Here is a 16,467-nt window from a genome sequence, read left to right as displayed (position 1 = left end):
GAATCTCTGTTCATTCCAGAAAGAAAAGCAATTTTTCACAAAATAAGAACTAAAAACCGAAAATATTCTTTGATCGCAAAACCATCGAGAGGGTCGCTTGACTTAATAGCTTCATTTGCTTCGTGGGGTGGACTTTATTTTCTAAGAGATGAAGTTTGAAATACAATAGAAGTGCAGGTGCTTGTTAGAAAACACTTCAAACAATGAGTCCTAAAACAAGGCATGCCCCAGATCCTCCTCATCCTGAACCTCAATAACGTTCCAACATTTTCCCGCCTGATCTATATAATAGAGTTCTTAGTAGCAACCACAAAGAGGTAATTAAAAACTATTCCCAGATACACTCTACAGTATCTGAAACATTGTTAACGTCAACATACGTAGGTTGATTAAAGCTTCTCTTAAGATTTGGACGCAGACACAGGAGTTTTCACTAAACGCCCATGGGTTTTAACACTTTGGCTCAATGATGTGCAAGCCCGCCGAAAGAGGGAAGAGGTAGAAGACGATCCCACCCACCGGGAGTTTTCTTAGGGGGTCTGGGAATATAGATACTAATAAAATTAAGTTCATTTTAAAATCAGAGGGGAGCATGCATAATTTTTCCCTATGGCCCTAGTTATCTACGTGAGAATTACCATAGGTTAAGCATGAACCCCCGTTAAGCATGAAGTCCTAAATAAAATAAATAAAATGTACGATTAAGTGGCATGAGGAGAGATCTACACTTTGTAATCAAACAGAGATTGAAAAATAACCTTCTTATTCAGAAGATTGAGGCACTAAGCACGTGACAATAACAGAGGAGATAACTTGAACTTCGATGTCGATGATGAAAAGGAACTGAAAGAATATTGCCCTCTCTTTATCGAAATCGAACAGAGACCACTTACCCATGAATGGTAAGACAGGAAAGACAGGAGGATCCTTCTAATCTGTTACTCAGCATATTCAGCGCACATATGCCAGTTGGTGTCTTCCAAGGCCATAGAGGGAGAATCCGTGCCCAGAGCAAAGACTATGCGCAAAATCTGGGTCCTCGAAAAAGCTTTGAGCCCGGAGGAATCACCCCTTTCCCCTACCTTCACCGCTCCAGTATGAAATGTAGAAGACTTCGGATAACTAGTTTTAGATCAAGCGTTATTCAACTTTTCACCAGAGAAAATACTTGGAATTCAATTAAAATTCAAACTTTTTCCTTTTTACCTTTATTAAGTCTATTCTTCTCACAAATATATAATTATCCTGTAACTATTATATGAATCCTATCACATTTTATCCATTATAGTAACACATATAAATAAACTACAATATTGACTACAACAAAATCCACTAGCACTTGAATAAATTTTCTAAAGTGTATACTATGGTAACTTTATTTGTCCAACTCTCATTATTGTTTCCCGTTTTACCAGGAAATCTGAAGGGTCCTATTCGTATATGCCTTAATACCTGTGTCGTTACTCTGGCACCTCCGCCTTTAAGTGTAAAATATGTTGAAAGTAGAAGTGCATATCTAGTTCTCAGTGTCATTTATTTTAATAATAATAATAATCGTTGGCGCAACAATCCATATTGGATCAGGGCCTTGAAGTGTGTTAGAGCACTTCATTCAAGACCGAAACGATACACTACAGCATACTGTAGGAGGCAATGTGTTTAGCATTTTATTATCGAAAAACAGGATTACAGCCCATATTATGGATACTTATCATTTTCCAGAAAATATCAACAGGCCTGACGAGAGAGGAGTGTAAAGAAGGTTTCCCCCGGGTTCGGAGTTGTTTCGAAAGTTAGGAATATAAATTTCAATGACAAAACGGGATAATATGGGGCCCGGATAATTTTCACCCCAGATGAGTGCAATTTTCACCCCGGACCCATTTTTCCGCTTAATTTGTACATCGGGCCCGGATTCGCTCTCCACGACCCTGGATATCCGCTACGCCAGTTACACAAAGACTTCCGATCTGCATAAACATGAAAGGAGAGATCTTATCAAAAATCACGGTTGACTTTATAATTACAGTCACCATTGTTTGTGCACAAAAATTTTTATAGGTCAATTGGATTTAAACTCACTGGTAAATGATAAAAATAGAATCAACAATTTCGATGTAACAAATAAGAAGTTCAAACCCATATCCCACGAAGCTAGGGTTTAAAAATCAACTCAAAGTATTCTTTACTTGTCGTAAAAAGTCATTAAAAGTTATATAAAATTTGCGAGTTAACAACGTGCAAATTTCGAAATTTTGTTGTTACCGAAACGTCAACAGTGCCTGGGTTAGACACTGACTTAATAGGTAAAAACTTTGGCTATCCAAAAGGCGAATTAAATCCCGCTCCCGTCATGAAGCCGCGGCCACTACAAGATTGGAAAAAAGTGGCAAAGTAAGAAAATAAAGGCAAAAAAAATGAAGTACTTAGTCTAGAAATTCACTGCAGTCTTCCTGTCTCTTTTACTGGGGAGAACAAGGAAACTTTACCTACCTTACCTACCTAGGTGCTACCGGGACTCTGCAGTCCTGCCCGGCAGATGCTGTCAATGTCCTCCTACACCTTCTCCCCCTAGACCCCACATTAAATACGTTGTAGCGTTCAGTGCTGTTAGACTACATAAGTCCGGATGCTGGACAGTTAAGCCCTACGCCCATAGTAACATCGCAAACAAAGTACTTCGGAAACTCTTCCCGGCGGACTACGCCACACGTAAACTGAACGTGAAACTGTGTGCTGTGGTCTTTCTAACCATGGCAGAGTGAAAGACCGGTGGCGTGTTGCAAGGCTATGACACATTATTTTTGACCGGAAGATTTGGCCCGCCTATAATAAAACTGGATCACGACAGCTCTTGTGCCAGACGTGTGCAAATGCATACAAGATTATGGCGATCTGCACAGGCACTCACCTATAGGGAACCATGCCGCCAGACTTGGCATACCCTATTCCTTGAGATTGCCGAAGCTGCGGAGAAGAGGAAGAAACGCTCTGGCACTTCCTTTGCGATTGTCCAGCTCTAGCTAGAGCTGTGTTACGGACACTATGTAAACCATTCTTTGAGGGCCTCATAGAGATGTCTAGCTGCAGATTAGGAGCGCTGCTTTCGTTCATGAATGGTACGGGCTGACTCTGAAAATCTGAGCCGACTGGACCCCGTCTCCCCGCTCTTATCACAGCAGTCACGGTATTAGAAGTTTGTGGCATCAAAACGGCGTGCCACAGCGCTAATTAGGCTCTTCCGAGCGGTCACTTACCGTCATCGCTACGGATTTTTGATGCTATCATATAATACATTATGCACAGAATATTATCTGATCCTGAATATTTAATAAAAAGTCCACATTAATTTTATTCAAGTGTATTTTCATGAAAATTTGTTCACAACAAAAATTAAGTCTAAATTATAATATATTGAAATCACGTACATGAAAACGACAGAAGAAAATACATTACGTAAAGTTTCTTCTGTGCTTAAAACCAAATTACACATCGGATTCTATGTTCACAATTTTAATGATTTTTTTTAATACAAAAGAAGTACCAAGGATCTGAATAACCTTGTCTCTTATCAGCTTTCACTACAAAATCCAGCACCATATCATGAAATGATAATCGTTCAATAAAAAGTGATTGATTGATTGCTCTTACGCACTACAATTCACATGATACTCATTCAACTAATAAAACTGTTTATTTTAATTTAAATTATTAAATGTGTTTGCCATTTTAAAAATAATAATCTACTGACTTCACTAGTTTTACGATCCAAACTGTTCTTTCGAACCGTCGATCGGTCCAAATTCGTAGCCACCACGTCCATCGAATTGTAGATAATATTCATGATGCTTCCAAAGTGATTTTCGGTGTGAAACTGTGAATAATGCAATTCCTGCTTCACGGCAATATTGATACATTGTTCCCTCCACATCAACGGATACTGCACTTGTGCATTCGTCAAGTATGGCAAATTGTGGACTGTGATAGAAAAGGCGCGCCATTGCGATTCTCTGCTTCTCACCCCCGGAGAGAACATCAATCCAATCTTCAATTGCATTTAAGCCATTATCACGCAGTTGTAGGTAGGTAAGTTGGACGACCTCTAGATATTTTAACAAATCGGCGTCGCTCTTGCCGCGACGAATCATTTCATCGCGTGTATGAGGGTAAATTATCTATGAAAATTTTCAATATTACTACGATATCGGTCAATAAAACTTTATAGCTATTTCCTTACCTGGTCTCTTAACGTTCCCAATGTCATGTATGGCCTCTGTGGAATGTAGAATAGTTTTCCGCGTGGCGGTTTGGTAACTTTACCTCCCCATGAGGGCCACAATTCTCCCAATATTCTAAATAAGCTAGATTTACCACAGCCATTTGGACCACAAACTAAAACGTTCATTCCTGAGCTGTAGATTTGAAAGGGTAAAACCATAAATTTACAGATTGGCTGATGACAATGCGGAAAACGCGACAACATACCTCACTTCAAATGATAACTCCTTCACTAGAACATCACCGTTCGGGGTAACAAGTGGAACTTTTTCGAACTTAATGATGTTATCTTGGAATGCAACAAGTCCTTTATTTGGTCCAAAATCTACTTCTCCATTGCTAACATTGTTAACCATCGTTCTTTCATAGTTGCCTTTGTTCAATTCGCTCAACACGTGCATCAACTCTGACATTCTCGCCGTGAAGCCTTATAATGGAAAGAATGATTTTAGCATATAAGTCAGGCTTCAAATAATGACGTGCATTGTACCTGCTAATCGAGAAAGTTCACGGCCTGCTAATACCAATCTACCAATGGCCTCAGCTAATTTTACTAACATCCGTCCAAACGTATAGTATGACTAAAAATATAGTGTGAAACTATTCAACAAGTAATCTCATTGAGGAAAATCGATTTACCTTCAATCTTTCTCCACTGTCACCAGACAATACCCGATGATTTTTTGTGAAGAATGGAATTGACACCGCATAGAATCCAACAACTGTCGCAACATCTGCAATGCAATTTATGTAAGTACTTTACCCAAAAAGCCATTTGGTATATTTATTTGTCTCACATTTTCCAATAATATTATCAATGATTCCCATTCCAACTCGGAATTCCAAAAACTTCCTTAAATGTCCTCTCAATTTTGAGAAACTGGCTAACAGTGTTAATTTTTCACGATTGTTTCCCTGATAGAAGGCAACTTCTTCTGAGTTCGTTATAAGACGGCTATTTACATATCGGAATTCTCCTTCAAGTTTTTGCTCTTCAACCGTTAGACGTCCAGTTGGGCGTCTCAAACGTGTGAGAAGCACTCCTGCGCATAATAGATAAATCATAAGGATTGTTGGTGTCTGAAATGATAAAAATGAAGCATGTTGTGTAAATAATGAACATTTCAAGGAAATTACTTTCTTAAGAGAGACAATTACAATTCTTCTGTAAGTTTCATATTTGATTTGAAGTTATGCGAAATGTGTTTGTGTTGGAAGGAAAAGTTTATTTTAGAATTCAGTGCAAAAAACGAATTTTTATCGAAAGTCAACGGCCTTACTTGAAAATCCCTAACGCAATTCATTTTAAAGCGTTAATTTATTCTTCGGTAAGATCGTCATACATATTTAGTAACTCTTTTGTTATTAAAATGAATGGATTTGTGCTACGTCAATGAGTTATCGGAAAGTGCAACTGTTTCTGACCGAGAAATTAAGCACAATGAATCCACATTGTTAAAATGTTGAAGAGTAGTCCCATCAATGGAAATAATAATAATCGTTGGCGCGACAATCCATATTGGATCAGAGCCTTGAAGTGTGTTAGAGCACTTCATTCAAGACCGTAACGGTACACTACAGTACACTACAGGCAATATGGTCAGCATTGCGCTCGCCCGAGATTATTACCCCAATTTGACTCAGGTAATCATTCACAGCTGAGTCGACTGGTGTCCGACGTCAAATCACGATACAAACCCCACTGCCACCAGTGAGCAAATCTCAACCGCGACCTTCCGAACGACAGCCTTGTACGGAATGGAAATGAAAATAAAGTGCAACTAATAATCCATATCCCTACAGGGGCGATATTTGCCAAGAGGAATTATAGAATTCCTTTGGTTTTCTATGACTCCAGGACCGATCACAAAAGTTACATATTAGGTCAAAGTAATTGCATCTAATAAATTGAGTTTGTGTGCTGGCTGTGAATCTTCATTTTATTCATGGCTGTTTGTTTTTGACTGATAATATTTGGTTTAGCAATTGTATATATATCCGAATGCCTTAGTGGTTAGAGCGCTAGGCTGATCGCTTCTTTATGGAAAAAAGGGTATCGACGCAGTCTCTTTGTTCTATTGTTATTTTTTTCAGGGCCGTAGGGAAAAATCCGTTAGCGGGGTGAAAATTATGTGTTCACCTTATTATGACTTTTTGAAATTTCTAATTTCGGACCTTGACCCCCAAAGTATATGATTGCCATAAGCCCCTGCATAGAACTTAGCGAGTCAATGTTCTGTGCCTTGTAGATTTCGAGCACCTTTGCATTACATGACGCAGCCTACAATGACCTGCAGGATAAGTTACCCCTAACTATAATACTTCGATTCAGTGACCGCTACTGCAGACTTACCATCTGCTCAGCGTGAAGCGCCGTGTCATTCAAAATTGAGTCTGTGTGTACGAACTATACTCCACAAAGAGTCAACAGGAGACATACATTTCCTCCACGAGGATATGAGTCATACAACATTTTATTTTGAAAGGATCCGCTGGACTGAAATTTTCGAACGCTTGAGCCAAATCCCATGTTTCGCAGTCGCTTAATAGCAAGGATCGTATTATGATTTTGTTAAGGCAAAATTATAATATTATAAGGAGAATTGAATAGTCCGTTCCCTTGCCATCCTTCACCAAATGGGGTCCAAGATATGCGATAGTATCCATGTCTTCCATATTGCATTAGTCCCTCCTCATATTATGCTTGTTTGGCGTTCTTAGCCATTGAACCTTACGTTTTGTTTTATTCTTACTTGGCTTTAACTTCACCTTTTTTCCCAGTAGAGTTTAGATTCAGAAAAACTTATTTGACAATACATACGTTACTATCTGAGTGGACTCGTATAGTAATTTTCTGAAGTGAAAGTGGGTATTTGGCTATTAACGTACTTAAAAGCCAGATTCAAATATTTCTGAAATAATAAAAAACTTGTTTCTTTTTCGTTGGTGTGGATATTTATTCTTGGCACTCGGCCACGGTGTTCCTAGGGCAGAGGTGAGGCAGCGTCTGATGAGCTACCTCTTCCCTGGACGAAACCGTCAGTCTTTTTTTTGGTTTTTTTTTTTTAACTTTTTGGAAGCTTAACGGTTATCCTCTTGGAAATATCCCAAATTCTCAGATAAGTAGAGGCAGCAGTTATATAAAAACTACAGCAGCTAAAAGGTGGAACTTCAGCTTACATTCAGTTGAAGAAATAGAAGTAACATTTTATCACGCTTCTCAATCTTATAAGACCCGATTGAAGACTATAATATTTCACATCGCTCCTTACACCTCTTCAGCTGTTTGCCATCATGGATAAGGAACGTACCATTAATGTCCTTCACCGGACCATTGCAAAATTTCCGATCATTTGCAAGGTTTTTCTTAATACGGTATACGGTACTGAAATCATTTATTTGCGGTAGCTCTACCTCCCTGTTCAATGCAAAGGTAAATTTTCTTTTATCACAACATAAGCTCCGCTATACTTCCAGAGAGTTGCTGCAGTACCGGAACTCTAGCGTAAGGACTTTCCTTGAATTGCAGCGGCAATTAGAGGCTTCTATGTTTCCGCAGTCACGGCGTCTCTTCGGAATGTGGCTAATTGATTATATTTGATTTACATGAAATGCGTCTACATTTCTAATCTTAGTTGATTTGACATTTTTCGTAAATAGACTATTATGTATTTAACACTTTGCATTTATTCCCACGATAAGAAAGAATCAGGTTTGACTTTAAATTGTTTACATTTCCAAAGTATAGAGTTTTTCAATAGAATATGATAATTTAAATAAGACCTCTAATTAAAGAAAAAGTTAATATATTTAATATTAACTAATAGTAAAGTCCATGACTAAACTTACCTTACCACCGAGATTTACCGTTACTTGGTAAACATATATGAAAATATCTAGGACTGGTTTACTGATGTTTGAATACAAATCAGTAACGCTGTCACAAAACTTGTCAATGTCTGTAGTTAGAAGTTGATCAGCATTTGCTATTCTGTTGTCTAAATTGGACATTTTGTAATATGTATAACCTCTGCAAAGAAAATAAGAAACGTAAAAAGGGGCAAAAAAATCCCTCCAAAACAACACTCACTTCAGGTACTGGTTGTATAAATGATGCGTTAAATTTGTTCTAAATCGTAGCTTCAATTCACCCAAACTCCATTTCAGTATATTTGTAACGACGGATATCTGGAAGGGTTTATTTCTATATTCAGCACTTCCGTAAAATTTGTTTAAATTTCAAACTTACCATAGGCAGAGCAGCTAGATACTTGACGAGCGCTTCCTTGAACTTTTCCCTGTTCATTGTTATAATAGTACTTTCTACAACTGTAGCATTTTGTATCATCCAAATATCGCTGACTGATCGGCCTACCAAGCTCAACGCTACCAAACCTAAAAGTGCTGATTCTACGCTCCATACTCCAGGAATTAAAATTTCTGAAAAAGTCAAGATATTTTTGTTCCTAAGTAAAAAGAAATTTCTTTTAAATAGAAAAAACAATTCTCAAACCAAATTTTAATTAATTTTATTAATTCACACATTCGTTCAGGTTAATTTTCTACTTTGTATGAAGTTATTAACATAGTATGCTGGTCCCAAGCCCAGGTAAAGGAGGAGGGTTTGAGGCAACATATTCTGTACTGTCCTCAATAAAACAACAAGTCGGAATACCGGAAGCTCGCGCTTCGGGTATAAAGGTTTTGTGTTTATCTTATGTAAGAAACTTCAGCACACATTTTTCTGTCCGTATATAGCTACAAATCCAACATAATCCTTCATATTTTACCAAACTACGAGACATACGTACATACAGCCATAGATATTCCACTCACCCTAAACAAACAAACTGTCTATTTCCGAATACTGTACACATATATGCACGTATATGAATTGATCGTACCCATATTTCGGATTTACTTCTTATATCTATTTGAATTAGGCACTACCCGCAAAGTTCATTAGCACGCATATATCATATACCTACATGCACACATGTCTGGTTGACAAATAACTAAAAAACTAAAACAAACTAATTCTTTGCGACCCAATTCATAAGAACTCATTTCGTTGTGGTATTGACGAATTGATATGTGATGATGACGTCATGCAGGTTGTAGAGTGCACGAAATTCACAAAAAATTGTAAAGTTTCACCCCCTATAACTTTGTTAATAATGGTTGGATTTTCGTCAAACTGGACCAAACTGTGCATTATGTTCTTCATTAGACACATGCCAAATTTTGTACTTCTGGGATGAACATAAGGGAATAAGGGTGCCGGGTAAATTTCTAAAATGTGGAAATATACTATTATTAACTTTATTTGTGCAGATATCGGAACCGGATATATTTTGAGGCCTAGATTCCGTAAAGATGCACCACTGTGATTTTTTTCAGATTTTTCGGTTGGATAGGTTCTGAGAACGAGGCCTGTTACACTTTTTGTGGGTCATATTTTGAACCCTCACTCCCCTATGTTTCATCTAATATCAAATATTGAACCAGATTCGAAAAGTACTAATTGAGACCTTTCATTTGATACCCTACATGGCTACATTCTGTGAAAAAAAAATTTGCACCCTCCATTCACATGTACGAGGAGCCCCCCCTTAAACTTAACACAAGATGGCGCCACTTACTGCATGTAAAGGGAACACCAGATTACATACTCTCACCAATTTTCGTGACAATCGGTCTAGCCGTTTCCGAATAAATCGGCTGTGACAGAATGACAGACAGACAGACAGACAGACGGACAGACGGACAGACAGACACCGTCTCGATTCTAATAAGGTTTTGTTTCACACAAAACCTTAAAAATGAAATGCTGAGATCAGGGAAAGAAATAAATAGAGTATAGTTGGAATTATTCCACTATGCTAAATCCTACCTGACAAGCCGACCAAGAAAATGCGTACAATGTCGTTACAAACAAGATGATCGGATTGAATCACAAGCCTCGGAGAAATGCTAGAGAGTCCATCTCAGTCGACGCGGCAGGAGGGGCCCCGGTTCTTGACGCATGGACGGCGTCAGGACGTAAGCAAGTTAGTGCGGACAAAATGAACACTCACACACTCAATATGGTGTTGGCATTGCCAGAGGGTTTCCGTGATGCCATTAAATAAGTCGAACGATTTGATGATCGGCTGATGAATCTCACCATTTTATCACCTGATCGCACTATTCACTTCTTAATCGCGTACGCACCATAGACAGGTCGAGCTGATGCCGAGGAAGATGCCTTCTGGCAACTTCTCGATGAAAAGACTTGTCACGTGCCTGCCGGCGACCTTAATGGTCATGTGAGTGAAAAGGCAGACGGTAATAGGTGCCATAGGGGAAAGGGGTTCGGAGCACGCAATGAGAGTGGCGAGCGTATAATCGATTTTGCGGACACCCATGACCTTGTACTTATGAATACATGGTTCATCAAACGATTGTCTCGTTTTCCTACATTTTATAGTGGGAACAGTAAAACGCAAATCGACTGTATTCTCATAAGAAGCCGACATTTTACCACTGTCACTGATTGCAAAGCCGTTCCCTAAGAGACCATCGCACTTCAACATCGGCCGTTGATTGCTGTCCTGCGAATTAGGCCACCGATAAAATAGCGTGAGGAACACTGAGTGCCAGAAGATCCGAAAAGTAAAGTTCGAAGTGTGGCGGATGTATAAAAACCGCTTCGTGTCTCTGTTGGTGTTCATCGAGGAAACGCCCTCTCACCACTCCTCTTTGTTCATGTTATGGACACCGTCACACGGAATATTCAACATCCAACGCCCTACACACTGCTTTATGCAGATGATGTTTTCCTACCATCTGATAGCAAAAATGATCTCGAGCAACTTGTTCAAAAATGGAATGATCGCCTCATGCAACACGGTCTCAGATTGAATTTAAACAAAACTGAATTTTTGACGACCGATCCCCATAAAACAGGCACAATCACTGTCAGCGGCAGTAATTTGCCCAGAACTGAGCGATTTGAATACCTCGGATCAACTCTATCAGCCAATGGAGAACTGCGTTATGAAATTGCTTCACGCATTAACGCAACCGGTGCGCTTTCCCACAATGACGCTGCGCGCGGAGGATAGTGCATACAGTGCGGGAAAATGGTTCCTTGGTGGAACCGGGAACTAGTAAAAACTCCAGAAATCAACCAGGCGACTTCTAAACCGTGCTTGAAAAAGTGGCCTGGATAAAGTGGCGTTCCACAACTGGTGTTCTTTGTGATCGGCGTATCAACGAACGTCTCAAATCTAAAATTTACCACAATGTCGTCCGTCCTGGCGCCCTCTATGGTTCTGAGTGTTGGCCAACTATAAAAGGCAATGAACGGCGTCTTGCGGTAATGGAGACGAAATGTTTGATCACATCCGAAATGAGGATATCCGCGATCGTTATGGGGTTGCACCGATCGTGGAAAAATTGCGAGAAGCGTCTTCGATGGTATAGTCATGCAATTCGTGCTAACGAGAATACACTTGCCAAGATTGGTCTGAACATCGAAGTCGATGGTAAACGACCAAAAGGCAGGTCGAAACAACGGTGGCTTGATACGCTGAATGGGGATTTAGAAGCCTCGAGATTACACCCAGATCAGGCATTCGATAGGGCCAAATGCCGAAACCGATCACGACGACCCAACCCCGCTTGTGAACGGGACAAAGGCTGAAGAAAAAGAAGAAGATTAAGCTTTTTAGACAGATGTTGGCAAAAATCAAAAATTTCAATTAAAAACGCTAAGCGTTATCTTTTATTTTATCCATGTCCTCGTTTGCATCGTATTAACTTTATATACACAGGCAATCACAATAACTGCAACCTCAAAAGGGCAAATTGGCGGTTAATCAAGTGAATTCAATGCAACTACGTGTACATTCCGGAATGGTATATTTAATTAATCTGGCCAACGGAGAGGAATAAATTATTATAAGCCAACGCGCCAATAAACAGGGAATACATTATTTATATTATACTCATTCTTTAAATATTTAGTATATGGAAAACTTCCAATAAATTTGTTTCCATTTTGCAGTTTCTTGAATTCAAAATGAAGCTAGTTAATTTTCCCCATTATCATTCTGCTGGCCGAAGTTTATTCCGGTATTATTGGCATAATGAGCTGTTTTTCTAGCCTATTGAGAAGAAATAATCAAATACTATTTTCTGATGAACCGTGGTATCAGCAAAGAATAAACGAATTGACCGCTGAACCCTGAACAATTTTTCGCTCTAGAATTCTGATTGCTCTAATATGCCCCTTGATCCCGTTCAACTGGCAATATGGGCAATATCGTCTCCCACATGCAAATTTCAAGCTTTTATTCTATCGAATAATGCAAATCTACAGTCTCACGTTTGCACACACTTGAAATACATATGTAGAGTATACATACATCTGCTGTTGGAGTTTGAATTATGAATTAAGTTTCTTTGGTAAAAGAAAAAAAAATAATTACGGAAGATATTGTGGCTTCAAATATCAATTACGATTTTGATTCTACCTCCGCAGTCTATGTCTATGTTGTCTGAATCTTATCAATAAATATTTCAAGCATCTTTTATCTTTTTCCATGATCTAAAAATATATTCATATAATTACTTTTTCATGGTTTTTTGCGTTCAATTGAACTTAAATTAAACAAAATGGAAAATTGTGGGCAATATCATTACCGGATTCTCAATAAAATGCCAAATCATTTCGTATGTTAAGTTTCAAAGTTCATTCAATCGATGTAGAACTGAAGTGAGCTTATGGACTTTTGGAAGAACAGACGATTGTATCTAAACAGATTAGACAGGCAAAGGTAGAATATTATTGTAAATTATAAAGCGATTAGCATCTGAATCATGGGTGTCACTATAGCGTATGGACTTAGGGTTGGAAAAGTTGGAGTAGTTTTCTGAACGATGTCAATGTTGAAGAGTTCAAATTTTGTCGGAAATGACTAATGAGAACTGAAATACATACAACTAGTTATTCCTATCAAAGTAAATCGATTTTTCAGGTAACGTCATTTTGTTATCAGTTCACAAACACATAACTACACCCATCTGGCGAAATGAAACTCTATGAACAATTGTCACCACATGCGAATCAAAGTCCAAAAGTCTTATTGCCGTACATGTGTCGTTTATTGAACTTGATATTTGTGATAGTGAAAAACACATCCAACGTTCGTAATCCGGCTTAGATAAAACACTAATTAGCGCAACAAAATACATTATATTAGCTGTGCGCTTTTTCAAACAGAGTAAAGGTTCACGGGTGCAATTCATCCCAATCAATTTTCTAATTCTGTATTGACGGACTAGATGAATATACTAGTTAAAATACCAAATTTAAGATCAAATGGAATCCGCCAATTCTGAAGATTTCAACTGTGTTTCTATATTAGAAGCTGCGCGTACGGTACACCCCTAGCAATCTGTACTTCACACCTGTTATAGTGATGAAAGACTAGCGAGTGCTAGACGAAATCTCCTTTTCAGATCACCGTTATTTAGAATTTAGCCTCACTATTACAGGCGAACAGATTGTAATACAAGGACGGAATCCTAGAAAAAACGAATCGGACAAAGTTCAATGAATTTCTTAGCAACAAAGTGCAGTTCCCTGGGCAACTAAAAATTTCTTTGGTGATAGAAGATAAATTGGAAACTCAAAATCGGATACATTTAGAGTGCTTTGAAGAGGCTATCCCTGGTGAAACTGATAACTGCAAAAACTCAGGAAATCAACTAGACGACTGCTGAATCCTGCTTGTAAAAGTAATAATTAGACTGATAAAATGTTCGAAGCGATTTTACAAACCTTCAAACAAGAAAATGTACCAAGAAAAATTGGAACATTGCATAAGCGGCGGTTACCAATGAAAAAGCGAGACCTGCTATAATGTCCTTTGAACACTTCAAAATACCTGGCATGAATGACACCATCCGGCGTTGTTAGGTGTAGAGCACCTAGACCGACTTGCAAGAAATATTTTTTCTAGCATGTCTTGCTCTAGGGTACGTGCCTACCTTATGGCGGGAGGTTGAGGTAGTTTTCGTAAGTTGCGAATTGAAAAATCTGCTAATACACGCCCAAGCTGATGCGGATGACCTGGCTGTGCTAGCTGTTGCTCGAGATATCTGAATGGGTTCAAGAGAAGAATCCTTCGAAGAATTTTCGGCCACTAAAGGATAGAGGATTCCTTAGCCTATATAACGACAAAATCTGAGTGATATCACGACCATTTGGTTGTGTATAAAATCTGGTTGAATATATTGCGATGGGCGGATCACTTAATACATATGGGTGAGGATGATCCAGCTCGGAAAGTCTATAAGAAGGATATCTGTGGTAAAGAAAAGAAGACGTGGAAGACCCTACCTCAGAAGGAGAGATGGTGAAGGTCAGGATGTCCGACAGTTTCTAGAGAAATAGAATTGGTGTCTGGAGTTCCTTATCAAGGCAGGCCTAGAACGGATACCGGTTGTTACGCCGCAGATGATAAAATATTTGAGAGTTATTCTCGATAAAAATAAGATAAGAAGAAGTAAAGATGAAACGAGCTCTTACTACTTATGGGCTGTGCAGCATTACCTTTGTCTCGACATGAGGACTTACGTCTGATAGACATCCGTAGTGTGGAGACTTGTATAGAGTTTTCACTGCAAATAACTGTATGTATTAATCAGTAACCCTTAGACCTAGAACACTGTACTAAAGGCAGCCCATGGACTAAGGCTGCACGTACTCGGGTGAAATGATTCTAATGCATTTAGATGTATGGGGAAACAAGAGAAGTGAAGGGCATAGAGCATTGAAAGAACTGAATCCAGTTTTTGTAATGCCTTCCAATTCTCTGCTGCACTAAGGCTGTTGAGCAGTCAAAAATCGTTCAGGAATTATTCTGGGTACTTGTTCACTGTGCTATAGAGAGAAATAAATTCCGAATACCTTAGCAAAAATGAGTTGAATTTCCTGCATGCCTGGACATGGACTTGGAGTGAAGCATCGACTAATGCCGTGTATCCCATATTGACAGATGGCAAAGCCTTAATGCTGCCAGAGACACCAAACTTTCCCTGTCAGAACCAAACAAACATACTGCAAAGTCTGTCGTGTCGAAAAGGAGGAAGACTTGCAAAAATATTGTGGAAATTCTGACTGGCAATAATTCACTAGCTGGGCATATGTTTAGAATAGAGATTCACCAAGATGACAAGTATCCATTCTGTAATGAGGAAACGGAATCCACGGAACATTTTCTATGTGAGCGCCACGCCTATGGAGTAAACTAAAGACTAATCAAATTAATTTTGTTGGGTATTTATACAACCTTTCAATTAGTTTCCACGACTCAAGATCAAGATGGCGTAGCCAATATAAATAAGGGGTTTGAGTAAAGATGGCAGTTCGCATTGAGCTCCCCTTTGTCCTCTAGTGAAGTAGAATAGGATCGCTAACCAATTAGAACCTTGGAACTTTACCCTAGACTTTTTTTCCGAAATTTATTAGTCCAGATAGGCAGATTTCCATTTATGGTTACATGGGTCGAGTGCGAATGCTAGAGTGTGCCCTACTACTCGCAACACCATGGAGCGGAAACTACTGTAATCATAATCGCATGCTTTATTGCCAACTGCATAGTGGAACTGATTATTAACAGTCTTTATGTGTGCTGAATATAACATAAATAATACTTTGCAGCAATTAAATATCCCATAAGTGAAGTTAAATTACATCTTCATATTTATTTGGAATTATCCATGCTAATAAAATTTTATAACTAAATATGTAAGCCGATAATAGGTATAATATCATAAAACATTTTCACTCAACTAAAATCAAATATTGGGGGAAATTTTTACTTACTGAGTAAAACGCGTAGCTGTTTGAAAAATAATGCATTCACATGGGCTTTCTGTGGTCTTTTCTCTTTGTTCTCCTTGATTAAATATTGTATTTGATCTTCTGGCCGAGGTTTTCTGAAAGTATAAGAATAAAATATGTTAAATACTAGAAAAGATGGCAGTTAGTTTCTATAAAAATATTATCCATAATTATTTTCATAAGTTGAGTAAAAATGCTGAAAAGAAAAAGCAAATCGAAAAACGGAAGCCCTTCAAATATGAAAGATTCTTTAAGTTTCCTTTGTAAAAAAAATGGAGGGCACAACTGTTCCA

At 38.5% G+C, this 16,467-nt stretch overlaps 1 protein-coding gene across 1 annotated transcript in view; it reads right to left on the bottom strand.

Moving 5' to 3' along the window:
- Nucleotides 1-3,345: 3,345 nt before the first annotated feature.
- The window catches only part of LOC119656588 (ATP-binding cassette sub-family D member 3), a 31,443-nt gene continuing 18,321 nt past the window's right edge, over nt 3,346-16,467 (bottom strand). The window contains exons 2-11 of the mRNA XM_038062996.1: nt 16,157-16,269; nt 8,528-8,718; nt 8,369-8,466; nt 8,128-8,308; nt 5,076-5,358; nt 4,918-5,012; nt 4,769-4,859; nt 4,486-4,705; nt 4,238-4,412; nt 3,346-4,175 (exon numbers count right to left, since the gene is read on the bottom strand). Coding sequence (XP_037918924.1) covers nt 3,762-4,175; nt 4,238-4,412; nt 4,486-4,705; nt 4,769-4,859; nt 4,918-5,012; nt 5,076-5,358; nt 8,128-8,308; nt 8,369-8,466; nt 8,528-8,718; nt 16,157-16,269 — 1,861 coding nt within the window. The 3' untranslated portion in view covers nt 3,346-3,761. The remainder of the gene's footprint in view (nt 4,176-4,237; nt 4,413-4,485; nt 4,706-4,768; nt 4,860-4,917; nt 5,013-5,075; nt 5,359-8,127; nt 8,309-8,368; nt 8,467-8,527; nt 8,719-16,156; nt 16,270-16,467) is intronic.

Source organism: Hermetia illucens, chromosome 5 (genome assembly GCF_905115235.1).
Source record: "Hermetia illucens chromosome 5, iHerIll2.2.curated.20191125, whole genome shotgun sequence".
Taxonomy (NCBI): Eukaryota; Metazoa; Arthropoda; class Insecta; order Diptera; family Stratiomyidae; genus Hermetia; species Hermetia illucens.
This window is presented reverse-complemented; position numbering and strand designations above follow the sequence as displayed.